Source organism: Aspergillus foveolatus (assembly GCF_047715535.1).
Source record: "Aspergillus foveolatus strain CBS 279.81 unplaced genomic scaffold BDW70scaffold_21, whole genome shotgun sequence".
In the NCBI taxonomy this organism is placed as follows: domain Eukaryota; kingdom Fungi; phylum Ascomycota; class Eurotiomycetes; order Eurotiales; family Aspergillaceae; genus Aspergillus; species Aspergillus foveolatus.
The window spans coordinates 63,288-89,204 of NW_027396085.1; the positions used below are offsets into that span (position 1 = coordinate 63,288).

General features: G+C 51.8%; 10 protein-coding genes across 10 annotated transcripts; 6 read left to right on the forward strand and 4 right to left on the reverse strand.

Annotated features, from left to right (window-relative positions):
* Positions 1-826: 826 nt before the first annotated feature.
* On the forward strand, positions 827-1,958 carry BDW70DRAFT_159525 (lactoylglutathione lyase GLO1; the record flags this gene model as incomplete). Its single annotated transcript, XM_073740710.1, has 4 exons — positions 827-860; positions 927-962; positions 1,023-1,733; positions 1,783-1,958. 4 exons carry the CDS (start codon positions 827-829, stop codon positions 1,956-1,958), a joined length of 957 nt encoding a protein of 318 aa, XP_073596373.1.
* A 1,014-nt stretch (positions 1,959-2,972) lies between these two features.
* On the forward strand, positions 2,973-7,006 carry BDW70DRAFT_44206 (transcription factor domain-containing protein). Its single transcript, XM_073744018.1, has 7 exons — positions 2,973-3,599; positions 3,662-3,744; positions 3,886-4,872; positions 4,932-5,273; positions 5,329-5,553; positions 5,608-5,763; positions 5,814-7,006. Exons 1-7 carry the CDS (start codon positions 3,516-3,518, stop codon positions 6,835-6,837), a joined length of 2,901 nt encoding a protein of 966 aa, XP_073596374.1. The 5' UTR covers positions 2,973-3,515; the 3' UTR covers positions 6,838-7,006.
* A 147-nt stretch (positions 7,007-7,153) lies between these two features.
* BDW70DRAFT_149903 (uncharacterized protein) lies at positions 7,154-8,949 on the reverse strand (the record flags this gene model as incomplete). The annotated part of the gene is made up of 2 exons (XM_073739084.1): positions 7,154-7,172; positions 7,256-8,949. The coding sequence occupies 2 exons, from the start codon at positions 8,947-8,949 to the stop codon at positions 7,154-7,156; spliced, it is 1,713 nt and encodes a 570-aa protein (XP_073596375.1).
* Positions 8,950-9,183: 234 nt separating this feature from the next.
* BDW70DRAFT_135279 (SDR family oxidoreductase) lies at positions 9,184-10,850 on the forward strand. Its single transcript, XM_073736659.1, has 2 exons — positions 9,184-9,496; positions 9,540-10,850. The coding sequence occupies exons 1-2, from the start codon at positions 9,466-9,468 to the stop codon at positions 10,781-10,783; spliced, it is 1,275 nt and encodes a 424-aa protein (XP_073596376.1). The 5' UTR covers positions 9,184-9,465; the 3' UTR covers positions 10,784-10,850.
* A 511-nt stretch (positions 10,851-11,361) lies between these two features.
* BDW70DRAFT_159530 (MYG1 family protein) lies at positions 11,362-12,503 on the forward strand (the record flags this gene model as incomplete). Its single annotated transcript, XM_073740711.1, has 2 exons — positions 11,362-11,423; positions 11,486-12,503. The coding sequence occupies 2 exons, from the start codon at positions 11,362-11,364 to the stop codon at positions 12,501-12,503; spliced, it is 1,080 nt and encodes a 359-aa protein (XP_073596377.1).
* A 108-nt stretch (positions 12,504-12,611) lies between these two features.
* Positions 12,612-15,959, reverse strand: BDW70DRAFT_149906 (putative alpha/beta hydrolase; the record flags this gene model as incomplete). The annotated part of the gene is made up of 4 exons (XM_073739085.1): positions 12,612-14,213; positions 14,624-14,752; positions 14,802-15,746; positions 15,798-15,959. 4 exons carry the CDS (start codon positions 15,957-15,959, stop codon positions 12,612-12,614), a joined length of 2,838 nt encoding a protein of 945 aa, XP_073596378.1.
* Positions 15,960-16,582: 623 nt separating this feature from the next.
* Positions 16,583-18,842, forward strand: BDW70DRAFT_135285 (major facilitator superfamily-domain-containing protein). The gene is made up of 3 exons (XM_073736660.1): positions 16,583-17,754; positions 17,809-18,064; positions 18,122-18,842. The coding sequence occupies exons 1-3, from the start codon at positions 16,920-16,922 to the stop codon at positions 18,714-18,716; spliced, it is 1,686 nt and encodes a 561-aa protein (XP_073596379.1). The 5' UTR covers positions 16,583-16,919; the 3' UTR covers positions 18,717-18,842.
* Positions 18,841-20,814, reverse strand: BDW70DRAFT_135287 (uncharacterized protein). Its single transcript, XM_073736661.1, has 3 exons — positions 20,073-20,814; positions 19,887-20,021; positions 18,841-19,764 (listed from the first exon to the last, which is right to left on the reverse strand). The coding sequence occupies exons 1-3, from the start codon at positions 20,763-20,765 to the stop codon at positions 19,066-19,068; spliced, it is 1,527 nt and encodes a 508-aa protein (XP_073596380.1). The 5' UTR covers positions 20,766-20,814; the 3' UTR covers positions 18,841-19,065.
* A 2,041-nt stretch (positions 20,815-22,855) lies between these two features.
* BDW70DRAFT_135289 (uncharacterized protein) lies at positions 22,856-23,564 on the reverse strand. The gene has a single exon (XM_073736662.1). The coding sequence runs from the start codon at positions 23,503-23,505 to the stop codon at positions 23,341-23,343; it is 165 nt and encodes a 54-aa protein (XP_073596381.1). The 5' UTR covers positions 23,506-23,564; the 3' UTR covers positions 22,856-23,340.
* Positions 23,565-24,209: 645 nt separating this feature from the next.
* On the forward strand, positions 24,210-25,517 carry nimX (cyclin-dependent serine/threonine-protein kinase CDC28). Its single transcript, XM_073736663.1, has 3 exons — positions 24,210-24,719; positions 24,770-24,933; positions 24,991-25,517. Exons 1-3 carry the CDS (start codon positions 24,348-24,350, stop codon positions 25,250-25,252), a joined length of 798 nt encoding a protein of 265 aa, XP_073596382.1. The 5' UTR covers positions 24,210-24,347; the 3' UTR covers positions 25,253-25,517.
* The last annotated feature ends 400 nt before the right edge of the window (positions 25,518-25,917 follow it).

Sequence of the window (25,917 nt, forward strand, 5' to 3'; positions counted from 1 at the left end):
GGCCACTCCATCTTCGAGAGTCGAGATGACACCAATTTAAGGAGGAGCTGCCTTCTATTATCGAAAAAAAAACTGAAAAATAAATAATTCGCGCTGAAAAGTCAGCTCAAGTTTTATTCGAGAGTGTAGGATTATATGCACGTCGCCCTTGATCGATCTCAATGTGCTAACATCCTCAGCATAGTAGAAATTCGAACAAAGTAGATCCATCACCATGTATCATCCTAGGATGTATAGGTTAAGACCTTCCATGCGGGACATATCTGAGGTTGACTATTTCGTGGTATGCGCTCTTTCGCACATCCAGTGATGTCTTTGCAGAGCTCCATTCCAATTTTTCATTTGAACTGAGCCTCCTACACAATGCTCAGGTTTGCGAGAACACTGGGAAATGTTTCATTCAGAGCGGCGTTTCATGATCGAGAAGCTTCCGATATGGTGGTGACACAATTTTGCCAGGCAGAATGCGCCGTTCAGCTTGGGCTGCATAGTTTAGTGAGTCTATACAACATGTAGTTTCCATCTGATTAGGATTATTAATGGTTGCTGTCGGAGTAGATTGCTGTGGGCGGAATAGCGTCATAGCTCGTGCACCCCACCTTCTCTTCTCTTCCACTCGTGAGCTTTTCTCCAACTGGCCTGCAACCTCAAAACCCCTCACTATCCCTTCATGCTGGGAAAACGCTCTCTCTTTTCTCCCGTCTTCCTCAGGGTCCTCAACCCCAGATTTTCCGTCCTGCCAAGTCCGTTATCCATGCCTAACCCATTAGGGTTCCCCGCTCGAGCTGTTGCTGACCGTGTCATAGCTAGTAGATCTCTCGCGACAATGGCGACCGATACGTCCACCTACAAGCTCAACCGTGAGTTTCGCTTTTCGTGTTGCTCTCATAGACTCCCCGGCTGACAATGGCATTTTTACCTCCAAGATACCATGCTTCGGGTCAAAGACCCCAAGAGATCGGGTAAGCCCAATCCGGAAATGCATTGCCTGGCGTAGCTAACAAGCCGGACCTATCATCTAGTTGAGTTCTACAAGTTCCTCGGCCTGAACCAAGTCCAACAGCTCGACTTCCCGGACAACAAGTTCTCCCTCTACTTTCTCGCCTACAACGGCCCCCAGTCCCTCCAGGGCGACCGTCACTGGACAGACCGCAACGCCGTTCTCGAACTCACCCACAACTACGGCACCGAGAACGACCCCAACTACAGCATCACTAACGGAAACACCGAGCCGCACCGGGGCTACGGCCACATCGCCATCTCCGTCGACAACATCGAGGCAGCCTGCCAGCGGCTCGAGGATGCCGGATACGCGTTTCAGAAGAAGCTTACCGAGGGTCGCATGAGGCACATTGCTTTTGTTAAAGATCCCGATGGGTACTGGGTTGAGATCATCAAGCGCAGAGACGAGGCTATGAGTACGTCTACGGACCCGGCGACCTACAGGCTGAATCATACCATGCTCCGCGTGAAGGACGCCGAGGCCAGTCTCAAGTACTACCAGGAAGTCTTGGGGATGACGCTTGTGAGGACGATCGAGAATAAGGAGGCTTCGTTCAACCTCTACTTCTTGGGATACCCGGCGTCGAACCCGCAGGCGACTGAGGGCGCTAATAATCCGGTTGCTGAGTGGGAGGGGCTGCTTGAATTGACGTGGAACTATGGCACTGAGAAGCAGGAGGGCAAGGTCTACCACAACGGGAACGACGAGCCGCAGGGATTCGGCCATATATGTATGTTGACTACTCACCTTGAACTCAATATCGGTTCTAACAGATATAGGTGTCTCCGTGGACGACCTGAACGCGGCCTGCGAGCGGTTCGAGTCTCTGAAGGTGAACTGGAAGAAGCGTCTGACGGATGGCCGAATGAAGAACGTCGCGTTCCTTCTCGATCCAGACGGATACTGGATCGAGGTTATTCAGAACGAGGCTCTTAAGCGCACCAGCAACTGGTAATCCAGGCTATATGCGCATATATGATTATATAACTACATAACCTGTAAAGCTTGTGTATCATCTGGTAGCGCCTCATGGCTACCGCGGTGTAATTCCTTCCTAGGTGACTCGGCATGGTATTTGTTTACCCTTGAAATGATAGAAGGAAATTTCACACCTGTATAGGTACTATTTGTTTTACCTGGGCTTACGTCCTATAAACCGGCTAGCTTCGAATATCCCATATAAACTCTACTTGTGTATTGTTGAGGGGATGCAAGATCGTCCTCCTATTGCAGCTGACGAAACGCTATCTTGTGCATGCACAATGACGTACCGGCCATTCCCAGTACTTATACAAGCTGGATCGCCGTAACTTGAGTCCAACGAGCAAAACAACCGTCCCTTATAAACTTAGATATTCAACAAGCCTCTTGTCTACAATTCAACTCCCCTTCAACTCCGCATTTTCTACAATCCATATCTACATAACCAACACAGACGTATCGCTCAAGCATAATGCCCACCTATATGGTACGTCTTCAGCCCTCAGCTGCATAATTGGAAACTTATGAAATGTTGAATAGGTCAAACTCAAGCCTAGCGCAACAGCAGAGGATATCCAAGCGTATGTATTCCAGCCTCGCGCAGAACCTAGAAGGTTAAATGCTTACACCGTAATAGGGTGAAGGACAACGCTGTCTCCAAGGGAGGCACCATAACTCATGACTACAAGCTGATCAAGGGATTTGCGTGAGTGCTACCTCTCGACCTGTCTTGCCTCCCTACCCTATGCTTGGAGTATACTAGCCGATACGCCGTTTAGGGTCGCCATGCCAGAACAGGTCACGTCCATGTCCTTTGTCGAGGAACATCCTCATGTCGAGCATGTTGAGCCGGATCAAACCATTAAGATGTGAACCTGTTGTTTTCGCGATTGCTTTCAGTATAGTCGTGGTCTCGCTTCGGTGGCGGGATTTGAAGAGTAGAAAGTCGTCTGTACCCCGCGTATAAATGCACTTGAAGCGATTGGTGTTCGGTAGCTGTCTGCTTACTTCCAATGCATTCTGCTGACGAGAATGCCTATGGGCTCAAAACCATGGTCTCAAAACAATGGTTGGATTACTCAAAAAAAAGAAACTCCTTTTGTATGATGTAAGAGCGTTGGCACGAGACCAGTCAGGTGACACAGGGGCGGGGTTTATTACCCTGTTCAAGAGGTTGGCAGGCGCAACCTGTCGCTAATTGGGTGTTATAGTGGAGTTTATCTCTTGAGGGCTTGAACCTGGGCAAGATTCCCGTGGTCGGACCGATCTTTTTTTTACTCCGTACAGAGTAGCTTCGGACTGGGTCTGTTTCTTTATATAATTTCTTCCCCAGACCTGTCCCCCGCCTTCAGTTCGGCCCAGGTCCGCCAAACAACATCATTCAAATTGTCATCTTCATCCTGAACCTCATGAACACGGACTTGGATATGCTTGCTTTCGATCAGTGCTCTGTTGACTTTGGCTGATTGAATCTCATTCTACTATTGTTTGGCATTGCAATTTCATTCCTTCGGCTTCATAACTGCCCACAATGTCCGAGTCGGGAAAGCCGAAACGGCCCCCGAGGAAACACGTCACCACGGCATGCGTGCCTTGTCGGGAGAGTAAGATCAGAGTACGCACCTTTCTTTGTGTCTCTATAGGAGAAAAAAACACTAATCGAGCTGTTAATTCCAGTGTGACGGCGCTTCCCCGCACTGCAACAATTGCGAGAGGAAAGGAAAGCACTGCAAATACCAGCATGGAGACGATAAGCGGAAGTACGTCCAATCTGGCCCATATCGTTTGTTGCGAGGCCCACTGCGAAGCACGACGTCTGTTTTGAAAGAGACCGACCGGATGATCCTTCTCAAGATACCGGGATGAGTTGTGGAACGTGCTACAAGGCTGACCTCCTCCAGAGTCTCGTTACGCGCGGCAACAGAGCTGTTCTCCGCGAGGATTGATCAACTCGTTCAATTCATCTACGATCATGGCCTCGACCCTCCATCCATGAAGCCCGAGGATGAGGCGGGTATCAACAGGGTTCTAGACACATTACAGATCCCCCGTGGAGTGTCCAGGTGGAAGGACTCGCCGTCCTCTGAGGGGCTGGTTGCTCATAATCAACCATCGCCGGTGCAGCAGCCCGCTCACAGTCCGCTTCCAGTTCCTCTGTTCAACGGACAATCTCCCGAAAATGGGAATGGGAAATCTGAATCCTCAGCTCTGCCATTGCAGAACGTTCTCAGTACCTCACATGCTGAACAATCTGGCGCAAACAACCAGGAATCTCTGAACTCATTCGCCTTCCAGATTCCTCAGACAAGCTGGGAATTTGCCCTCCCAACCGCAGAGAGCTTAGACTCGCTCTACGCAAACATGAACGGAGGAGGCGGATACCAGGCGTCGCCTGAGAACGGCTACAGTCCAGAGAGCTTTCACCTATCCCAAGATATTGCGCAACAGCCGGGCGTACTGCTTGAACAGGCACAAAACGACCGGGACCGTGATGAAGACAGCGACAGCGGTGAAGAAGACGAAGCCGAGAAGGACGTTATTGAGCAGATCTCCCATCGCATTGGAACGCTGAAAATCGCCGGTGATGGTCACCTGCGCTTCTTCGGCGCCACGTCGAACCTTAATCTTGTCGATGTATCTGCAACGCAACAGCGCCAGCGTCCTGATGCCCGAACTGTGCGTCACGATGGCCAGGATATCCTCAATCATTTGCGCGTTGGACAGTCTGTAGACCAGGCTCTCGAAGACCATCTCTTGGAGCTGTACTTTACGTGGCAAAACTGCAGTACTTATGTTGTTGACAAAGATATGTATTACACGGCTAGACAGAAGTGGAGGGAGGAATTTGATGATACTCCCTTCTATTCGGAGGTTCTCACCAACGCAATGTAAGTCGCCGCTCCTTAACCCTTTCTCACTGTCCAGAGCACACTGACCAGGACTGCAGGTGCGCAATTGGAAGCGCTTTCGAAGCCCGCTATCATCCCACATTCATTACCTTTCCCAAATCCCTCGCCGAATTCTTTGCGGATAGAGCAAAAGCCCTGCTGGAAATAGAGCTGGATTCGCCATGCGTCGCGACAGTGCAAGCGCTCGTAATCCTGAGCAGCCACGAGGGAGCGTCTAACCGCGATGCCCGTGGCTGGCTCTATAGTGGGATGTCGATGAGGCTTGCGTTTGACCTGGGATTGCATCTGGACATGACGCCCTATGTCGAGAATGGAGATATGAGTGCCTATGAGGCTGATGTACGGCGGGTTGCATTTTGGGGGAGTTATGCTGCAGATCAGTGAGTCGATTGTCTTGGTTATTGAATATGAACTAGTTAACACTGACTATGCTAGCTTCTGGGGGTTTTACCTGGGTCGCCCATTCCGGATGAACGCGGGCGATATCACCGTTCCAAAGCCTGCATCGAGCTTAACAGTTGGCAAAGAGGGGACGTGGCGTCCCTATGGCCTTCCAGCAAACCAAGAGGCATTCAGCGGCGAGTTGAAGAATCCCAACGAGCTAATAAGCAGACAATTTGCCGTGCTCTGGGAGATTATCTCTCCACTCGGTCATGTCCTGTATGACACCACCTGGATTTTAGCAGCACTGCAAGAGACTAATGTCTATCATAGTTACGGCTGCTCCGATATCCCCCGCCACGAACTTCAGCGTTTCTGCCACAGAGTAACAGATGACCTCTTTGCCTGGAAAGCGAACCTCCCCTCCATCCTCGACATTGACCTCGCTGACGATACAACGCCTCGGCTCCCTCACCTCATAATGCTACAGTAAGTCATAAACCGGAATGAATAATCAGGTACAAGCTGACGCAAGGCAGCCTCCAATACCACCAAATAGTAATCTTCACACACCGTCCCTGGGTCTCAAAGTCCTACATCCAACCGCGCGCACCGCGACAAGGCCCAGGCTACCACCACGCGCGCAAAATGTGCATTGAGTCCTCTATTGCCATCGCGCGTCTCCTCCACATCTACGAAAAACACTATACCTTTCGTCGCATGAACAATCAGGTAGTGTCGATGATTTTCAGCGCGGCACTCATCCTTCTCTACGTCACGATCTCGACTACGCCGCTAGCAAGCAGGACGGGTCTTGAGCAACTTGAGGGAAGTAGCAGCGAGATGACGGCTTATCTGAATCTATGCTTCCGGGCACTGGATGAGCTGGGGCAGAGTTTCGAGAATGCCAAACGCACGAGGGACTTTCTGGTTTCTTTGCAGAGGAGATGGCAGGCAAGGATGAGAAGGTCCGGGGCGCTGAAAAGGGCAGGGAGTAGTCAGCGATTACCAAAATCCTCCGCGAAGGATATTGGTGGTGGTAAGGGCTCAAATCACAGGGATGCGTCGTCGACGCGGAAGAAGAGTCGAACTAGCCCACCCACAAAGCCGCATCCGCGCCCGCACACCCACGCGCATAACTCCTCGCTCTTTTCCTTGTCCTCTTCGCCACCACATGCGCACCATCCCACAACGGGGTTAGAGACAAGATCAACAAGTACATTCCTCCCGTCTCTCGACCTCAAGCCGGTCAACTTACATGGCCGAAACCAAAGCCACGCCCAGCGGAACGATATCGACTCTTGGATCCGCGACTCCAATCTAGGTCTTCTGTCGAATAATATCACAGACACGACAACGGCCGCGGCATCAGCTTTTCAATTGGGTGGGGCGAGCACGAACCCTAATCCTGGTGAGGTAGATGATGTTGACGCTGCATTACCGAGCTTGGAAGATATAGACCCTTGGTGGGAACCGGGGATAAACGGGTCGGGTCATGCAGATGACACTGGGGATAGGAATGGGAATGTTGTTGGTGCGGGTGCGTTTGATGATGAGATGTAGACAGATTTGCCTCGGGGTGGATAGATAAGTTGCGGAATGAATACCACATCATGGCCATGGCTTGCCGAAAGAGGGCCACTAATCTCGGCTTTTAAATACGGCATCATTACTTTGCCCTTTCCTTGAGAGCATCTCCAGCTCATTGAATGTCGTTGTCGGATTTCCGCGCAAGGGAAAGCTATGCCATTCATCCTTCCAGTTTTTTAGGTCTCCCCTCTTCGAAGGCCACAATCTTCGAAAGACCGATCCATAATACCCTAATTCAACGTGGGCATTGAGCTCAACCCTTCGCTTTCGGCTTTTTTCTCCCAGCTCCTCAACAATTACATTGTCGTCTTCAGGGCCAGTAAGTACCTTGGAGCATCTCCAGTGCCGTCTCATGATTTCTGAAATATCCACTAGCTCTTTCCACACGTACTCAGTCCCTGACATCAACTCCAAGGTTTCTATGCGAGAGTTGCTGGCAATCAGGTTGAAGATTTCACGGGCTAACTCCGCATCCAATGCCATATTGATGAAAATGTGCTCAGCATAACATGGCTGCCTGAGTGCAGCTTTGTCCATGGCTCCCAATTCCACTGCATTCCACACGTCCAGTTGAAGAGACAGATGTCGAAGCCCCGGCAGTTCCCCCAGAACTCTATAAATATCTTGTTCTTTCTGATCACCTAAGGTCCGCTCAATCTGGAGCCTCAGGTCATAAACATTTGGGCACTGCTGCCGTATCTGTCTGATTTCAGTGGATGTGATGAGGAACTGATCTATTGGTGGGATACGTGAAGTCTCGGTCGGGTACAGAGAGAGCTTCCTAAGTGAGCTGCCGTGGTGACTGAGTACGGCACTGAATGATTCTTGGAAGAAGGGACCAGTCAGATGAATAGACTCGAGCGGGGGAAGGCTTGCAACGAGAACGCCCGCGGCTTGATCCGAGAGATGGGCCTGAGAGGGTTTTCGACGACGTGGGAACAGTCCGAGGACTAGGGTTCTCAACGATGGGAAGTCGCAGGTTGTTGCCATCTCAAGCGTATCGAGATGCACTCTCCAAAGCTGTAAGCTGCGTAAATGTGAGAAGTCAACCGTCTCCTTCCACGAATCGAAGCGGGTCAAATTAGCTGGATCTAAGCTCAAGCCGTCAAGCTCGCCAAGTCCCAGATTCTTTTCGCGGATGTCTTGAGACACTTCTTTCCGGGAGAGCAGACCCTGTTTGGACATATCTCGGTTCATCGGTCTGTATTTGAACCCAGGACCACTGTCAACTACGTGCACTTGCTTCAAATTCGGAGCGAGTCCTCTGGCCATCAGCCGCGCGGCTTCCTCGTTAGAGCACCGGTAGATGTCATCGTGAGCAACGGGTACGATGACAGTTGACAGAGCTGCGGACGTCACGAGGGCATACTCATATTTACTCACGACGTCGTCTTCATCTTCGTCTTCATCCCCGTCGTCTTCGTCGTCCTCGTTTTCATCGTCCTTCACCCTCTCCTCATCTTCCCCTTCCGTCTCCTCTCTATTCAAGCAAGGCGGGTCAAAGGCCCTGATATGAAGCTTGCACTGTGAATTTCGAAGCTGCAATACTTCAAAAAGACGTTCCGGAAAACGCCGCTCACATGCATACACCAAGTCTGTGAGACCAGTTAACTTTGCCAACAGTTTAGCCATTGGCGCCCAGGCATCCTCATCCTGGTCCTCCTGCACACCAATATGGTAGAACGGTCCGCGAAGAATATTGTCATAAAACGTCCCCGGGCGCGTGAATTCATCCTCATGGCGATATTCCGTTAATAGATTGTCCAGCAACTTCGCCGGCAGCGAGCTTGCGCTTTCGCCATCTTCCCAGAACAGAGCAAGTCGCCCTTCAATAGTAAGATGCTGCACGCATCCGAATGCAGAGTTTCGCAACAGAATTTTGTACCATTCTCTTATGTCGTGGTCGAGGCCACGACGTGTTTTGACGCGTATTCGAACTCGGCGGAACCGCGCGCTGCGAGATGCGGCGTGGCAGGATCTGCTTGATTCGGAGAATGCATATATGCTCGGCTTGTGTGAGATTGCGATGTACTCGCAAATTAGGGAGAGGGTTTCGAGTGGGAGAGAAGTGAGTGTGGCAGTCATGCTGAGTTTGATCTTGGTAGCGAGGTTGAGGTAGTTTGACCGTCGCGGTTCCCCGCATCAGCTCTTCTTCACTAACCTTCAGGACACTCAGAGCAACGAATCTTTCCGGATACATTAGGCCATTTTATGCCGAAGATACCTACGGGATATATACATGAGGTAAGGTTAAACAGGCTAGTCCAAAAGAGCTAGACCAGAGTCGGTTGGATTCGGTCGACGCCGCCAGGCTCCCATCTATAGGCCAGCGATCGCGTGGTACGAAACACTGCATACACCCTTCCAGACAGTGGCATTATTTGCCCACATCCAACGCTAACATCCTGAGAATCTTGCTTGTTTCATCCATGATTTCGTGGGCCGCTACGCTTCCCGAAGGTCCCGCTACTGGGCGTGAGACGCCATGACGCCATTCAGACGTCTTCCTTCGTGGAGCCTGCGATAAATCTACAATAAGTTCGACCCCTCGCCGTTCAATGTCTTCAGAGACGTTGTGACGGGCTTGTTAAAAGATCAGACATGACTTCTGCGATAGTTACCGGTGCCACAGGTACTTCAACTCTCTTCTTTCCTAAGCTTTGCTAACTGTCTAGGCATCACCGGCAGTGCCATTGTGCATCATCTCCAGAAAGACGCTTCATATGAGAAAATCTACGCCCTCTCTAGGAGTGACCCAGGCTACAAAGACCCCAAGCTTCAACATGCCGTAATCGATCTCCAGGGCTCCGCAGACGATATGACAAAGACCCTCTCCGGAATATCTGCCGAATACGTCTATTTCTGCGCATACATGGCGCACGACGACCCAGCAGAATTATGCCGCATCAATGGGACCATGATCTCTAACTTTATCCAAGCACTGGAGAAGACAGGCGCCATCAGCAAGCTCAAGCGGTTTATTCTGACTTGCGGCTTCAAGCAGTATAGCGTGCACCTCGGCAACGCCAAACAGCCATTCCACGAAGACGACCCTGTCTTAGAGGGCGAAGTTGGCAGCGAAATGTGGCCGCCAAACTTTTACTTCACCCAGCAGCGCATTCTCGCCGAAGCCGCAGCCCGCAGTAAAGATCAATGGGACTGGGTCGTCACCCTTCCGCAAGACGTCCTGGGGTTCGCCCGCGGAAACTTCATGAACGAAGCAACCGCAGTGGGGCTGTATTGTACAGTCTCCAAAGTCCTACCTGGCTCTGAGCTTCCTTTTCCAGGTTGTAAGGCAGGCTACTTTGCCTTCAATACATGGACATCCGCAAACCTGCATGCGAAATTCTGCCTCTGGGCTGCAACAGCCAAAGGCGCGGGAAACAACATATTCAACGTCATAAACGGCGACACGGAGTCGTGGCAGGATCTCTGGCCGCGCCTCGCTAGCCGCTTCGGCTGCAAGATCCCCAATCCCATGTTCCCTCACGGAGGGACAGCGGATACGAAGGGATACAAAGATTACGAATCATCCACAGTCCGCATGCCAAATAAGCACCCTCTAAGCACTCGCGCGTCGGACCTGGGCGTCTCCTCGGACCCCTCGAAGGAGGAATCCCCAACTCTCTTCTGCCAAATCAACCCTGAGAAATGGGCTGCGCGGGAGGATATCAACAAAGCCTGGGCTCAAGTGCGTGATAAATACGGCCTTGACCAGAAAGCCTGGGAGAAGGCGACCTGGGACTTCTTGACTTTTGCTCTTGGGAGAGATTGGAGTTGCGTGGGGACAATGAGTAAGGCTAGAAAGCTGGGATGGAGCGGGTATGCGGATACCTGGGATGAGCTGGTAGATGTTTTCGAGACGCTTGAGAAGGAGGGCATTCTGCCACCTCTTGAGCGATTGAAGAGCGATTTCTAATGGTAACTACTTATGAGAACCTACATTTCTGTCACACATACTATAATAATACAGCACATTCGTTCTACTGGCAACGCTCAGATAGACATTTGTCACTAATACTAGGAAATCAAGTCAGAACACTTTCTTCGCCGCAAGAAGCTGTTTAGCACCAATTCTTCTTGTGACAGTCTATGTGTTACTGGCCAACTCTGCCCCACATGTCTGATGTTTACAGAACCAGGTGTACACTCAGGAACTGCTCTGCTAGGTATGGGCGCCAACTTTCTTTGCCAATAAGATGTAGCCTCTTTCACGACTAGTCAACCATATATAGCAATTACTAGCCTATAATGAGAAATTTCAAACCAGTCAATCCTCTGCTTGCAGCCTCGAGCCCTGAGCTTCAGGTATAGTTGTCGACCGACCAATCAAAACCCGCCGCTTGCCAATCGATCTGGGTGTCTCCCGCAAACAGGCCAAACACCCCCACAATGCCAAAAATCTCCACGGTAAGTTCACAATTCAGGCGCCCCCAAGCTGGTTTCTACAGCATCATAGATTTCACAATCTTTTGCATGTTCCGCCGAATCTTCAAGATGGCCACCGAATCCGTCTCCAAGAAGCCCCGTATCGATTCTCCCACCATTGGGACGCATAAGTACTCTAACCCTCTCCTCCCTGCTCCCACTTCAGCCCAGCGCAATAGCTAATTCAATAAAGCGGTCACTTTCACGCCGACGAAGCCTTGGCCGTGTATCTCCTCCGGCTCCTCCCAGCCTACTCACAATCGCCCCTCATCCGCACGCGCGACCCCGCCCTACTCCAAACCTGCCACACCGTCGTCGACGTTGGCGGTGAATACGATGCCGCCACAAACCGCTACGACCACCACCAGCGAACCTTTAACTCCACATTCCCGGGATATAAGACGAAACTGTCCTCGGCGGGGCTTGTGTATCTGCACTTCGGGCAGAGCATCATCGCGAACCACGCTTCCCTCCCCGCAGACCACAGCAACGTCAGCCTGATCTTCAACAAGCTCTATGCGGACTTCATTGAGGCGATTGACGCAAATGATAACGGCATTGGCGTTTACGATCCCGAGAAGCTCTCTGAGGCTGGTATCGAGAAGAGGTTTAAGGATGGGGGTGTTACAATCGCGAGTATCGTCAATGATATGAATACGCCTTCCCCCGAGGACGAGGCGGCCGGTATCGATGAAGACGGGCTCTTCAACCAGGCTAGCCAGTTCGTCGGGTCTGTCTTCAGCCGTAAGTTGCGGCATGCCGTGAACTCCTGGCTCCCTGCGCGTGAAACCGTGCAAGCCGCCTACGCCGACCGGAAGAACGTGCACGCCAGCGGGAAGATCATGGTTCTGCCTCAAGGCGGCGTGCCCTGGAAAGAGCACCTATACAACTTTGAGAAGGAGGCCAAGGCGGCTAATATCAACGGCAATGCGGAGGACGCCGAGGTGGTGTATGTGCTGTACCCAGAGAGCGCGACTGAGGAATCCAAGTGGCGTGTGCAGGCTGTTTCTGTGAATGAGGGGAGCTTCGTTTCGCGCAAGCCTTTGCCCGAGAAGTGGCGGGGTGTCAGGGATGCAGATCTCGATGGAGTTCTTGCTGGTGAAGGGGCGGGTATCCCAGAGGGGGCGGTGTTTGTGCATGCGAGTGGATTCATTGGCGGGCATAAGACGAGGGAGGGGGCATTTGCTATGGCTGTTAAGGCTCTGGAATAGTCGTTCATAGAAGTTCTGGTGGAGTGTCACGGGTTTAGTTTAAAATAGATTTTCATGAATCATACCCATGCTATGTCTTCTATATACATTTCTGATTGAGTAAGTATCCTACGCATGCAGGAAATCATTGACGACCGCCTTGAACGCCTCCGGCTGCTCAACCATGGGCAGATGCCCAGCTCCAGGGACAATCTTCAGCTCCGCACCCCCCTCAACCTTCAAATCCTCCGCCATCTGCTTCATCGTCTTCGGCAGGACGCCATCACTATCACCCGCCACAAACAACCCCTTGACAGACGCCTTCTGCATTCTCTCGCGCACATCATATGCACAGAGCGCCTGCATCGCCTTCTTAAATCCGACAAGACTGTTTGCACGAACAACCTCCTTCACCTTCGCTGGAACTTCAGGCTGTGTCTCGTAAGATTTCTCCGTGAACCATCGGCGCACCGTAACCTCGGACAACTCCTCGCCGATAATGGGCTCCTTCGTCTCTGGGTGAGTGGCGCCCTCGGACTCGGCAATTGCGGCACGGTCGTTCCATGCTTTCCGGTTTGTTTCGGGAGCAGAGCTGTTTGTATCGCAGGAGATAAACGTCTTTACGCGCGAGGGATAGAGCAGAGATGTATTAAGGACTGTCACGCCGCCGAGACTCACGCCGATCAGGATAGCCTGAGGGATGCGCAGGGCGTCAAGGAGAGCAATGATATCGCCTGCCAGGACGTCGACATTAATAGGTGTTTCGCCCGCGGCAGCGGACCGGCCGCGCGTGTTGTAGCGGAGGATGCGGAATTGGCGGTTGCGCTCCTCGGCGAGGAAGGTCTTCACGAACGAGTCCCAGATGGTGTAGTCAACTAAGATAGAGTTACTGAGAACGATGACGGGGGAGTGAGGATCTGTAGAGCCTTCGAGGCGGTAGGGGATCTCGACGCCGTCGGGGGTGGTGATGTAAGACTCCACGGCGGGGTTGGTTTGATCGGGGAAAGTCCGGGTGCGGCCGTCGTTCGAGGACCAGGGGCCGATTGTATCTGGCGACGCGAGAGAGGCGAGTTCGCGGGGCGCAGGCCCAAATGTATATGCCCAGTTGTAGACACGGCGGGTCTTGGAGGTCAAGGCATCGGCGATGCGAGCGCGCCAGGGGGTCTCCATGGACGCCTTGTGCTCGGGTCCGCCGAGGCCATTCTGCGGCGTGAACTCGTGCAGGGCAACGAACTCGCGCTGAGCCTTGGGGTCGATGGACGCCGTGACGAAGAGCCGACTGCGGCGCCAGCCCGGCACGCGCGCAAGCATGGGGATGTGTTCTTTCTTGTACCAGGCCTTCAGATCGTCTTCCTTGTCGGCGAGGAGAGTCGAGGTGTTCGAGATGAGGACGTGGCCGGCGGCAGCCGTATCCGGCTGATCCTCAAGCGGTTTAAAGTCGGAAGCCTTTTCGTCCTGCAGAAGGTCGTAGAGTTTGCGGCCCACATCGATCTGGGCCATGGTCGCCTTCTCGCGCGGGGTCTTGATGGTGTCCCCGCGCAGAGAGAGATACGTCTCGCGCGTGAGCTCGTCCATGTCGGTGATATCGTAGAGGGCCACCCATTCGGGCTCGGCGCCGTCGACGGCTCGGTAACGGAAGCCATTCGTGATGAAGGGCAGACGAAGACGCAGAGGACCGTGTTCAGAGTTGTACCAGTCGTGGAACTGGGCAGCCGGGAGGGAGGGACGAGGCTGCATCGTCACGTACAGGAGGCCGGGAGTCGCCATTTTGCTAAATAGCGTGTATTTTCAGTTGTAGACGAGTACGAAATGAAGTCTTTGAAGGAGATGCCCCTCCATGATCGTAGATCTTATTGAAGTCATCGGGAGACGGGAATGGTTGTGGCAACGACTGCCGACTTCGCAGCCGACGCGGATTCCGGATAAACGCTTAGCATGGGTGCGGGGACCCCGCCAAGGCAGTATAGGCGTACGCTACTAAGGAGAGTATACGATATCAAGGTATATTATTGTCAATGCCTCATAGAATATATACAATGTCAATGCACGCTGCTAAAAACATTCATCAATTAATCCACTCGGTCCAATTTTTGCACGACAACCGCAGTTGCAGCGCCGCCACCGTTGCAGATGGCAGCAACACCATACTCGCCAGCCTGCAGTTGGTGCAGAAGCGTCGTCAAAATACGGGAGCCTGAGCTACCAAGCGCATGGCCGAGAGAAATGGCACCTCCGAGCTCGTTGACACGGGCACCTTCCAAACCGAGAATCTGTTCCTGTTAGCAAGCGTTCAGTAAACTCGACGCGAAAAGAACTAACCTTCTTGTTGGCCTCAATTACGGCAGCGAAGGCCTCATTGAATTCCCACACAGCGACCTGGTCCTTAGTGATACCGGCCCTCTCGAGAGCGATGGGGACGGCCTTCGCGGGCGCGACGGGGAAGTCCACTGGATCAATAGCCGCATCGGCAGAGGAGACAATGCGTGCGAGGGCGCGCTTTCCGGCACCAAACTCGCGGGCGAGTTCCTTGTTCGCCAGGACGAGGGCGGATGCACCATCGTTCATAGTTGAAGCGTTCCCAGCTGTCACGGTACCCGTGCCGTCCCTCAGGAACGCAGGCTTGAGAGTCCTCAGCTTATCAGCCCGCAGGTTCTCATACCCCTCGTCACGCTCAACGACGGTGTCGCCCTTCTTGCTCTTGACGGTCACTGGCGCAATCTCCTCGGCGAACTTGTTCTCAGCCCAGGCCTTTTGTGCCCGCTCGTATGACGCAATGGCATACTCATCCTGCATCTCCCTCGAAATCTCATACTTCTTTGCCGTGTTCTCCGCACAGATGCCCATGTGGAACTGGTTGTAGACATCCCACAGTCCATCCTTGATCAGTCCATCTTCCAACTTGATCTCTCCAAACGGAGGCAGCTGGCTAGAACGCGGGAGATAGTACGGCACACGAGACATGCTCTCCATTCCACCTGCAATTTGGGCCTCAGCAAGCCCAAGCTGGATATTCTGCGCCGCAAACACAACAGCCTTGAGACCCGACGCGCAGACCTTGTTCACCGTCACAGACTCGACGTTTGGCGAGAGTCCGGCAAAGATCGAGGCCTGACGAGCCGGGGCCTGCCCGACTGAGCCTTGGAGGACATTGCCCATGTACACATCGGTGATTTTCTCCACTGGAACGCTTGACTTTTCAATAGCGGACTTGATGGCGACGGCGCCGAGTTGGGGGGCGGATACGGAGACGAACGAGCCGTTGAACTATAGAAGTCAATATAAATGACCTTCTCTTGGTGAGCAATTGTGGAATACCTTTGCAGTTGGCGTCCGAGCCGCACTCATAATGTACGCATCCTGAATCTCCTTGAAAGCTGGCCGGGCAGCGCTGAATTGCCTCCGCCACTGGTGAGACGCCGGGAAGGATGTACGCTTGACGAAGCGGGCGGTGAGTCTAGTCGGGGTCTGGATGGTCATTTTGACAACGATAAAGGAAGCTGGGATGGAGAAGGTGATCAGGGTCGGGTATCTCGAAGGTAAGAAGATGGAGGAAGGCGTGGAAGGCACTCCATTTCCCCGGAAAAGGCGCCGCCGTTAACCGCCCTGCTCCGCACATGCCGAGGCTGTTGTCACATGACGGTGGCAACCAGCCCTAAAGTGCTATACCAAAGAGCACAGTAATCCGTCTTTCTTCCCTCAGGAATGATAACAAAGTCTTCCCTGATGAATATTACATGGCCAGACAAAAGGCAATACTTCAACTGGCCGGCAGCCTGTCCTGCCAGTCAATCAATGGTCCTCGACGAGTACCATGTCCTTCATCTACAGCATATTGTTGATAACTGCGAATCGTAGTGATTACCGGTAGCTGTTGCGTACTCGATAAAGGGAGTGCTAGCAGGCGGTGCTAGCAGGCGGATGGCCGGGGTCTACGTATAGGAATAAATAGACCATCGCCTTTATCAGAACAATCATCGGAGCGTCGGACCTCCATCCATCTCCATCGGACCTCCGACATACTGCTCCACCCAGTCTTGGATCGCCACTGTGACTGCAGATTTCGTACATTCAGCCAGAGATCCATTCCGTCCGCGTCATCCAGTCATGATCGACCAAGGCATAGCTAAGCACTCGGCCGCCAATGACAGGGTCCATATTTATACCACGGAGGACCATTTGTGTCGGCACTTTATCCGAAGTACTCGCTTCAACCGTTAGGATGTAGAATAAATCAGGAAAAAATTCCGCACCATGTCATGAAAAATGTTGCCATTGATGCAGTCGCAAGTCGCTTACGAATACGCTTAAAGGGACTCAGTGTTCAAACAGCGCATGCCGTGTTATATTGATCTTCAAGTGCCCAGAGTTTTTTGATGGGGCTCGGATTTGATGAATACTCTATCGAAGACGTATCGTCAATTTTAAGTTATAGTAGGCATGGCTGGTTCTCGGCAGCAAGCAGCTGAAAAGGCTCTGCATGATCATACGAACATTCTCCCCCGGGGTAGGCTTCTCGTTGTCTTTGCTGGGCTTGCAATCTCGTTGTTCATCTCGTTTGTCGACCAAAATGGCATCACCGTGACGCTGCCCACTGTCGCAGAGGATTTGAACGGCAAGAACACCATCTCATGGGCGGGAACTTCCTCGCTGATTGCCAATACAATGTTCAGTGTCCTGTACGGGCGGTTGTCTGATATCTTCGGGCGAAAGATCGTGTATCTGTGCGCCTTGGCTCTGCTCTGCGTTGCAGACTTGCTCTGCGGCTTGTCCCAGAATGCAGCCATGTTCTATGTCTTTCGAGGTCTGGCCGGTGTTGCAGGAGGTGGGATCAGCTCGTTGGCCATGATCATCGTGTCTGACGTTGTGACTCTCGAGCAAAGGGGGAAGTACCAGGGGATCCTGGGCGCGTCGCTGGGGATCGCCAACGTCGTTGGTCCATTCATTGCGGCGGCATTCATCCTCAGGGCCACATGGCGCGGGTTCTTCTGGATGCTGGCACCGTTGGCTGCTTGCTCGATCATTGTCGGATACTTCCTCATCCCTGATACTGCGGCCAAGGACAGTTTCCGGACGAACCTGAAAAGAATCGACTATTTTGGTATTATCGCATCCTCTATTGGTATCATCTTCTTGTTGATCCCCATCTCTGGGGGTGGCTCGTACTTTGAGTGGAATTCGCCCATGGTAATCAGTATGCTTGTCATCGGAGGACTGTCGCTGGTCACTTTCTTCTTCATCGAATGGAAGATCGCCGTGTTGCCCATGTTGCCGAGTACGTCTTCCTCTATGCCAAAGGCCGTTCAGCTGTGATACTAACGCCAGCCAGTGGAGTTCTTCAAGAACAGAGTCATAGTTGCCCTCTTTTTGCAAAGCTTCCTCCTGGGCGCAGTGTACCAGGCATATCTATACTACCTCCCACTCTACTACCAGAACGCGCGCGGCTGGTCCCCTATCGTCTCGGCAGCCCTAACGTCCCCGCTCGTCGCCTGCCAGTCTATGTCCTCCGTACTCTCAGGCCAATATATCTCACGGTGCAAACGGTACGGCGAGGTCATCTGGTTTGGCTTCGGCATGTGGACACTGTAAGCGTTCCTCGTCAAGACGCACCCTATGCATAAACTGACACGTCTCCCAAACAGCGGCGCCGGCCTCACCCTCCTCTTCAAGACAACGACCCATCCAGCTGCCATCGCCGTAATAGTCGCCATAACCGGCGTCGGAGTCGGATGCACCTTTCAGCCAACCCTCGTTGCCTTCCAGGCCCACTGCACAAAACGCCAACGCGCCGTCGTCATCTCAGACCGGAACTTCTTCCGGTGCATGGGCGGTGCCTGCGGTCTTGCGATCTCCGGCGCTGTATTGCAAGCGACGCTCCGCTCGCATTTGCCAGTCGGGTATGAATATTTGTCCGACTCAACGTACTCGCTACCTGCCCAGTCGTCAGTACCGAAGGCTGTATGGGGCGGCATTGTGGATGCGTATACGGCTGCGAGCAGGGCAGTGTTCATCTTGCAAGTCCCTTTAATTGGGGTTTGCTTTTTGGCTTGTTTGTGTATCAAGGATCAAGGATTGGAGAGACCGAAGGATCCTGCGGAGCTGGAGGAGGAGAGGAGGGCTCTCGAGGCGAAAGAACAAAGTACAAATTTGTCAGCGACGACGAGCCAGGTTCTCACACCCGAAAGACACTCTGTTGAGCAGGTCTTTGGGAATGAGAAGACAAGACAGAACGTTTGATCTCGAGCGTCCTTGTTGCGTTGTTGGTTTGATGGCATTGCAGTCTGGCATCCGAATTCTTATGTATAAAAAAAATGCGCCAAATAGACTTCTTGAATACCTCATTACTTACGCCGATGTTTCTCCTATATCGATAGCCTAAATATCTTTACCATAGTCGCTAGCATCTGTCACCTACGGCTAACAGCAAACCCTTGCCGCGAGACTCTTGACTATAAAAGTCGAATACTCCAGTCTGATACTCCACATTTCCCGGTCCTGCTTCTCGGTTGGGCCAAGAGCATTTAGATTATATAGTTTTATGGCCGGGCTTACCGAGTTATGACATATTAAGTCAATCCCTAACATGTTAACCGGACTTCTCTTCCAACGACTCCGAAAGGTGTGAGACCCTCCAAGAATAATGCCACTTCAACCACCGCTGTGCTAGCACACCACGCAGCTCTTCCCACGGCAGCTCGCTATGCGAAATCCACTCCTCCCTCGTACGTATCACAGAATGCGCAAACGGGTTCTTTTGTGCAAAGTACCACGACATAGCTGGGTCCAGCTCAACAGTCGCCTGTTGAAGTAGCAGCGCCTGCGTAGCCAAGGTCTGCGCCTCGACTTCCACAGATGCGCGCTCCATCTCGTCCGGCGACAGTGTCGTGATGGCCCGGTTGATCTGCATAAATGGGTGGAAATAGAAGCCACGGAGTCTGATGCGGTCGGATGATTCGGGTATGGAGGGAAGATCGAAGAGAGAAGGTGGGTATGGTTCTGTGGTTTGGTAGCGGACGTGGCCGTCGTGAAGCATTTGGCGCACCCATCTTGCTCTCTCTAGGGTCTTCGAAGTCCTCGATATATACTCGGACTCGGACATTGGCGACGTGAATGCGTCGCGCATACTGGCTACGACACCTGTAACATGACAGGTCAGCCTGAAGAACTCCCACCAGAGACTTGAGTCGCAGTCTGATTCAGTGGCCGATGCGTGCTTAAAGAGATTCTGCCATTCTGACGCTTCGAAGATACCCGAGTTTCGTAATCTGTACATTTCGTCCAAGAGCTAGAGAGCATCAGTTTGTACCAGCCCATATCCGCAGGGAGAAAAATTCGCCTATAGTGGCGTAGTCTATATCTCCACGCCTAGCAAATATTTGACGAAAGAAACCAAACGAAAGAACTCACAATTGACGGCGCCACACTTTTGAGAAGCATCCAGTCAAACCTCGTCTTGTGGTTCTCTGGGCCCCGTAACTCTAGCAGTCTAATCCCGCCCCGGTTATGGAGAACCCAATGGTTCTCTTCAGGTGGGCTGATGAACTAAGGCCTGTTATAACGGACGCCTAGAGAGACAGACTAAGTTGAAACTACCTCGTAAAGTGTCAACAACCGCGTCGCGCAGTACACATCAACCTCCACACACGATTTCGGATCGCTGAGCGCATGCTGGAGACTTTTCAGAGCTTTGCCATAGAGTCTCGGTATTGCCGCAGCCCTGTCTGCATAACCGAACATCCGGCCAGCTCTTGCAGCAACACAGTGTATAGCATCATCGAGACAGCGGCTCGAGCCATAGCGACTAGGGAGGTAGCTGAGAAAGGACGTGGATCGTTGCTGGAGCAAGTTCGAAAGGAGACTTGGTTGGCTCTGTAGACGGAGAGCAGCTGTTCTCCCCAGGTCCACATCCGTGAAGCTCGCGAGATAGGTGATGTCAAAGTTGTACGTTGCCCTCAGCGCCTCATAGCCCGTGAATGAGGGCTGCGGGGCAATAGAGTGATCGATGGGCCTGTCATCGTTGTCTAATTCTGCAAAAATATCGTCCGTAAGTTCGACACCATGTACCACCATTGCCCGCGAATCCCCTGGTGTACTTTCTTGTCTTTGGCTTGCGCTCTGCGCTCGTAGCTGTTTGCGACCTGACCGTGCGGCTTGCCGTCTGATAAGAACCCTCGTATCCTCGTCGTGTGGCCCACCCGCAACACCCTCGGTGGCATCAACAAAGACAAACGCCGGTCCGGCTTTGGCACGAGACCTTGGTTTTCGAGAAGGTAACTTTGGTCGCATCTGGACTTCGGTGCGACGTCGGAAGTCTGGTTGAGAGGATGGAGTTGGGCATCATGAAGAGTCTGGATTGGTTTTCCTCTTCGCCCCCAAGATGGCTTAGGGATTGTGGCGCTGACTAAACCGGCTCTCCGACTTAAAGGGCCATTGACGCTTGACTTCTGAATCTCAGTCAGTAGGACCAGAAAAGAAGACTTCCATGGTGGATAAACGAGGCACCCCATTTGTTATACCATCAGGAGTGGGTTGGGATATCAAGTTGTGTCTGGACAGTCTCTAGCGTCAAGCCTGGCCATAAATGGTGAACAGAGGAGCAGGATTATGATATTCTCGTACGCAATCAACCGAGAGCACATATCCTCTGGGAACATGGCCTCGCGTCGTTGTCCTGGTATGAAGTACGTTAAAGAGGGAGCAATCGTCGTCATGTCCAAACTGAGAGATCGGTTGATAGCAGTGAAGAAACAGAGCTCCATAGCCAGCAAACTGGGCGAGCGCCGATAATTGTAGAAATCAAGATGCACAGAAATAGTTTAGTACCTGATTTTCCAGCAATCAATGAATACCCCGTAAATATGTCACACTAGTATGTGACTGGGTGCGTAGAGCCCATGCGAGGCTGAGGACCAGGGCAAGGCTGAGAAACATCCAAACTGGGTATAAGCTGTGCCAGGAAAAACTAGCCCCTGTAGCTAGTGAGCAAACTCATCAGGCACGGCGTTTAGTACTAGAATCGAATAAGAATATAGTTCGTGTAGCGTGGTGCGTGGTGCGTAGGATGTGGAAAATATTACATACATTACTTCTTAAAAGGTAAGCATACCTCAGGCTAAGAACTCATTTTATATATTAACTACGGGGAAGAGCTCAAGAGGTAGGTGCCTCTAACATACTACCCTTCTCGAGCTGGGCCGTCATCCACCTCCCTGGTCGTATGACAGTTCCCAGAGCTTGCTCGGCCACTTCAGTGGTAAATCGAGGTGAATGAATGGAGAGCAGAGAATCTAAGCTCAAGAGGACTTACCTGCAGAATGAAGCCCGACGACAACTAGACGTTAGAGGCCGCGATTCGTCCTGGTCGAAGGTAGAAGTTCCGTGGCTGGGGTCATCGCGTGAGATACAGGAGGGGAGTAATGGGAGAAAGAAACAAGGAATTTTAGACAAAAGACTGACCGACAACGTTTCAAGTCTCCTCCACCATATTGGCAAGGACACTTGACAGGGCTTTTCGTATGTTGTTCGAGCCTACTTTGTTGGGCTTAGATATGGTAATAAGACTGGTTTCATCGGAATTTAGGCTGATGCATTCCTGACAAGATATTGGGCCCTTCCGAATACAAACTCTTGATTCAAGAATGCATTCAGTCACTATTATTGGTCAAAAACGATGCATGAAGAAGTTTAATTGACGCAGCTGGGCCGCTTCAGCTGGCGAGCTATGACCCCTACGTGAAAGTGTATGCTGATGAGGATGGTGACATGCTTCAGACATGCCTGAAGCAAATTCCCAGTAACTCAAACATGAACACGGAAGTAGTTTGTGACTATCTCAGCGAGTTGACCGGCATTCGTGTTCTAGGGCAAGAGGCCAACCTTGGCTGCTCACGAGATCTTCTCTTGCCATATTGCGCTTGGCTATACATCGCTTGAACGGCATACGAACCGGTGGGTACTAACACAGTACGGTTGAATGAGATAAGGACATCGATGTTTCGCTAATTCTCAGACACTGCAAAGTTTCTAACAGGGCCAGCAAGCGAGGGTCAACCTTCAACTTTGGACGTTTCGAATGCGTTTCATGATTTGCACGGGAGCAAGACGCAAGACGAGACTAATCAAGAAAAGCACATCCTATAGCGGATTCCTGACGCTCTACGACAAAACATGTAGAGCTTTTCCCTAGAGCGCACGTTGATATGTCTAACAACCGAATCCTCAGACGTCAAACGTTTAGCCTACTCTTTCAAAAACTTCTCCAGGCTTCAATTGAGACCGTAAAGTCCAGTTACCACTGAACGCCCCTCTTAGGTATGATCATCAGAGGCAGGGCTTAAGAGTACGTCGGTGTTAACACCCCAGGGGGTTTCCACTTGCCCAATTGATAATGTCCCTTCGGAACTATTCATCGGTCTTATCGACTCTTCCTGGCACAAATTCACTTCCAGTAGGGGACAAAATGTAATGCCGGTGCAAAACAGACCCTGAAATTGAATCGTTTATGGATTGCGGGCAATATACATGCGCCTTGCAACCTGATTGAGAAGTTCTTAATAGTAACGAAAAACCGTGGCACAACTGTCAGCCTTTGCAGAATAGCGCTCTTGTTCAATCGATCTTCCAAATCTAAAGGTCATTGCTTAAGGAGATCTCTCACTCGACCAATGCTACGCTGAACCCAGATGTTGTTTGTCGTAATTCCTCAAAAAAGTGCAAAATTGCGTTTCGGTCACACTCCATAACGCGATAAGCCGGGGCCGTTTGGAGACAATGAATGGCGCCCGTCAATTGTTGAGCGGTCGTCCGACGCACAAGACTTGAGTAACAGGTATTTTGGGCCACAGCCAGGTGTGTTCATGGCCTACGGTTCACTTCTCAGGAGGAAACCTAGATTGAGAGCGGCCCAGAGATCGGCTGCTGGGAACCAGAGATTAGCGAAAATTGCGACGATGATCCACCTGATATGATAGTGAACAACCACTGACGAAGACCTGGCAGGTGGCAGTTTAGGCTCTTGACCATTCATCTGTTTTTTTTTTAGCAAATCCTTTGTAGCAAATAATGTAATATAGAGGGTTGAAAGGGGTTCTGATACTGATACGACCCTGGGTAGTATGCAGTCAAGTGGGACGCGCCCACCGCCTTCTCTAGACGCGATGGATTTGTTTGTGTACAACCGCATTTGTTGACCGCCTTCGTTTGATTCCCCCACCAGACGAAAACCACTCTCTGTCAATCAAGCAAGAAATCGCCGACTTCGACCGACAACAGGTAAGTTTAATTCAGCTATCGTCGGATTTGGTTAGCCCTTGATTGGGAATTGGGTTTCTGCCTCGCCCCTTGCTCGCCCGTTCGATATTCGAGTCCCTCGCAGAACGACCGAACCCTGTCCGGCAGTTGTTTTTCTGCACCTTTGTCCCCGGGCAACATCACGGCTGTGTCATTGTTGTTGTGCAGTCGACTTGTCCTGCACCCCACGGCCTTTGTGGACGCTGCCTCGCATCTGTTCTGTCCCAGTCACACCTGAGCCGGACATATTCTATCGCTTCTTATCATATCGATAAGTAGGGACTGCCCCGTGATCAGTATGGAAAACTATCAGAAGATTGAGAAGATTGGCGAGGGTAGGTGACCACTCCATGTCAATTTGCGGTTAATCCACCAACGTTGTGCTTGCAATGATCCTTTTCGAAGATGACTTTCAATCTGTCATTGTCTAATCTACCATTAGGAACGTACGGTGTCGTTTACAAAGCTCGCGAACTCACTCACCCAAACCGGATCGTTGCGTTGAAGAAAATCCGACTCGAGGCTGAAGATGAAGGCGTACCCAGTACTGCGATTCGTGAGATCTCCTTGCTAAAGGAAATGAACGACCCGAACATCGTACGGCTCTTGAACATCGTACACGCAGACGGGCACAAGCTCTACCTCGTTTTCGAATTCCTCGACCTCGATCTCAAGAAGTACATGGAGGCACTGCCGGTCAGTGAAGGTGGACGCGGTAGGGCTCTGCCAGATGGCTCTACTCTGAGCAGGAATCTAGGCCTGGGAGATGCGATGGTCAAGAAGTTTATGGCGCAATTAATCGAGGGTATCCGTTTCTGTCACAGCCACAGAGTGCTTCACCGTGACTTGAAACCCCAGAATCTCCTAATTGACCGCGATGGCAATCTCAAGCTTGCCGATTTTGGATTGGCAAGGGCATTCGGCGTTCCCCTCCGAACCTACACGCACGAGGTATCCTCCCCATCGTCCACAGCATGGGCTTGTCGCTAAATTTGCTCTAGGTGGTAACTCTATGGTACCGCTCTCCTGAAATCCTTCTCGGCGGTCGTCAGTACTCCACTGGTGTTGACATGTGGTCTTGTGGTGCCATTTTCGCGGAAATGTGCACTCGCAAGCCGTTGTTTCCTGGTGACTCGGAAATTGACGAGATCTTTAAGATCTTCCGGTATGCCATTTCACTGCTGAATTGCTAGACGCAGGCTTCTAACGTCTGATGTACTAGGATTCTCGGAACTCCAGATGAGACCATCTGGCCAGGCGTCACCTCGTTCCCTGATTTCAAACCGACCTTCCCCAAGTGGAAGCGCGAAGATATCCAGAACGTTGTCCCTGGCCTCGAAGAGGATGGCCTTGACCTTTTAGAAGCCCTGCTCGAATACGATCCCGCTCGACGTATTTCAGCCAAGCAGGCTTGTATGCATCCATACTTCCAGCACGGCAGCTCGTACTATTCTGGTCGCGCTCGCCGCAATGGCTTTCACTAATTCAATGACTCATGAGTTTCCCGCTTACATGTAATCTACGTACGTATACCAACGGCTGGGCAGGGGTTGGACTGAGGTTGGACGGGATTCTTGCAGGTGATACGGGCTGTCATTTGTCTTCCAGCACGCGTCTTATACCTCATCCCGGTGTCTTGATACACTTTCCTTGCCCTGTCTCTACTTCTTGTATTTCTTTTGTCATGGGCGTTTGTTATGGAGTGATCTGGCAGGAAAGAAACTAGGATATGATATTTCAAGGACTGCATTCTACTTCTCACGTTGTCTGCTCGATTGGCGTTGTAAGCACATAGAGATGGAATTGGTGATCATGGAAAGCGATGAAGGCGTTCAGTGATACCGGTATGCCTCAGTCAAAATGGATCGTCTGCATTTGCAGTGCCCAGCACAGCCGAGACGGGACCTTCTCCTGCCGTCAGTTCTGGCCGTGCGTCAATGGCCCCCATTTTTTAGCACCGGGCACATGTGGTCTTTCCCGCTCCATCCCTCTGCCAATCTGGCTCCAGCGTCCGCAGGTTTTCACATTTCTCCGTCATCGTTACGATACTAACGCTATCAACACTATAGAGATATTGACCGCTCAGTGAGCCGTCGAAGCCGTCGAAGCGCGTCAGGCGACTTAACAATTCTTTTCCAGCTGCTTCTGA

Excerpts from the sequence above, each read along its gene's own strand:
- BDW70DRAFT_135279 (XM_073736659.1), top strand. The coding sequence starts at position 9,466 with ATGACTTCTGCGATAGTTACCGGTGCCACAG. Across the intron at positions 9,497-9,539 it reads GATAGTTACCGGTGCCACAG|GCATCACCGGCAGTGCCATT; the intron begins GTACTTCAACTC and ends CTAACTGTCTAG.
- BDW70DRAFT_44206 (XM_073744018.1), top strand. The coding sequence starts at position 3,516 with ATGTCCGAGTCGGGAAAGCCGAAACGGCCCCCGAGGAAACACGTCACC. Across the intron at positions 5,554-5,607 it reads TCTCCACTCGGTCATGTCCT|TTACGGCTGCTCCGATATCC; the intron begins GTATGACACCAC and ends TGTCTATCATAG. Across the intron at positions 5,764-5,813 it reads CCTCACCTCATAATGCTACA|CCTCCAATACCACCAAATAG; the intron begins GTAAGTCATAAA and ends GACGCAAGGCAG.
- BDW70DRAFT_135287 (XM_073736661.1), bottom strand. The coding sequence starts at position 20,765 with ATGCGACCAAAGTTACCTTCTCGAAAACCAAGGTCTCGTGCCAAAGCC. Across the intron at positions 20,022-20,072 it reads GGTTGTTGACACTTTACGAG|TTCATCAGCCCACCTGAAGA; the intron begins GTAGTTTCAACT and ends AACAGGCCTTAG. Across the intron at positions 19,765-19,886 it reads AAAGTGTGGCGCCGTCAATT|CTCTTGGACGAAATGTACAG; the intron begins GTGAGTTCTTTC and ends GATGCTCTCTAG.
- BDW70DRAFT_135285 (XM_073736660.1), top strand. The coding sequence starts at position 16,920 with ATGGCTGGTTCTCGGCAGCAAGCAGCTGAAAAGGCTCTGCATGATCAT. Across the intron at positions 17,755-17,808 it reads CGTGTTGCCCATGTTGCCGA|TGGAGTTCTTCAAGAACAGA; the intron begins GTACGTCTTCCT and ends AACGCCAGCCAG. Across the intron at positions 18,065-18,121 it reads GGCTTCGGCATGTGGACACT|CGGCGCCGGCCTCACCCTCC; the intron begins GTAAGCGTTCCT and ends TCTCCCAAACAG.
- BDW70DRAFT_135289 (XM_073736662.1), bottom strand. The coding sequence starts at position 23,505 with ATGAATGGTCAAGAGCCTAAACTGCCACCTGCCAGGTCTTCGTCAGTG.
- nimX (XM_073736663.1), top strand. The coding sequence starts at position 24,348 with ATGAACGACCCGAACATCGTACGGCTCTTGAACATCGTACACGCAGAC. Across the intron at positions 24,720-24,769 it reads TCCGAACCTACACGCACGAG|GTGGTAACTCTATGGTACCG; the intron begins GTATCCTCCCCA and ends AATTTGCTCTAG. Across the intron at positions 24,934-24,990 it reads GAGATCTTTAAGATCTTCCG|GATTCTCGGAACTCCAGATG; the intron begins GTATGCCATTTC and ends CTGATGTACTAG.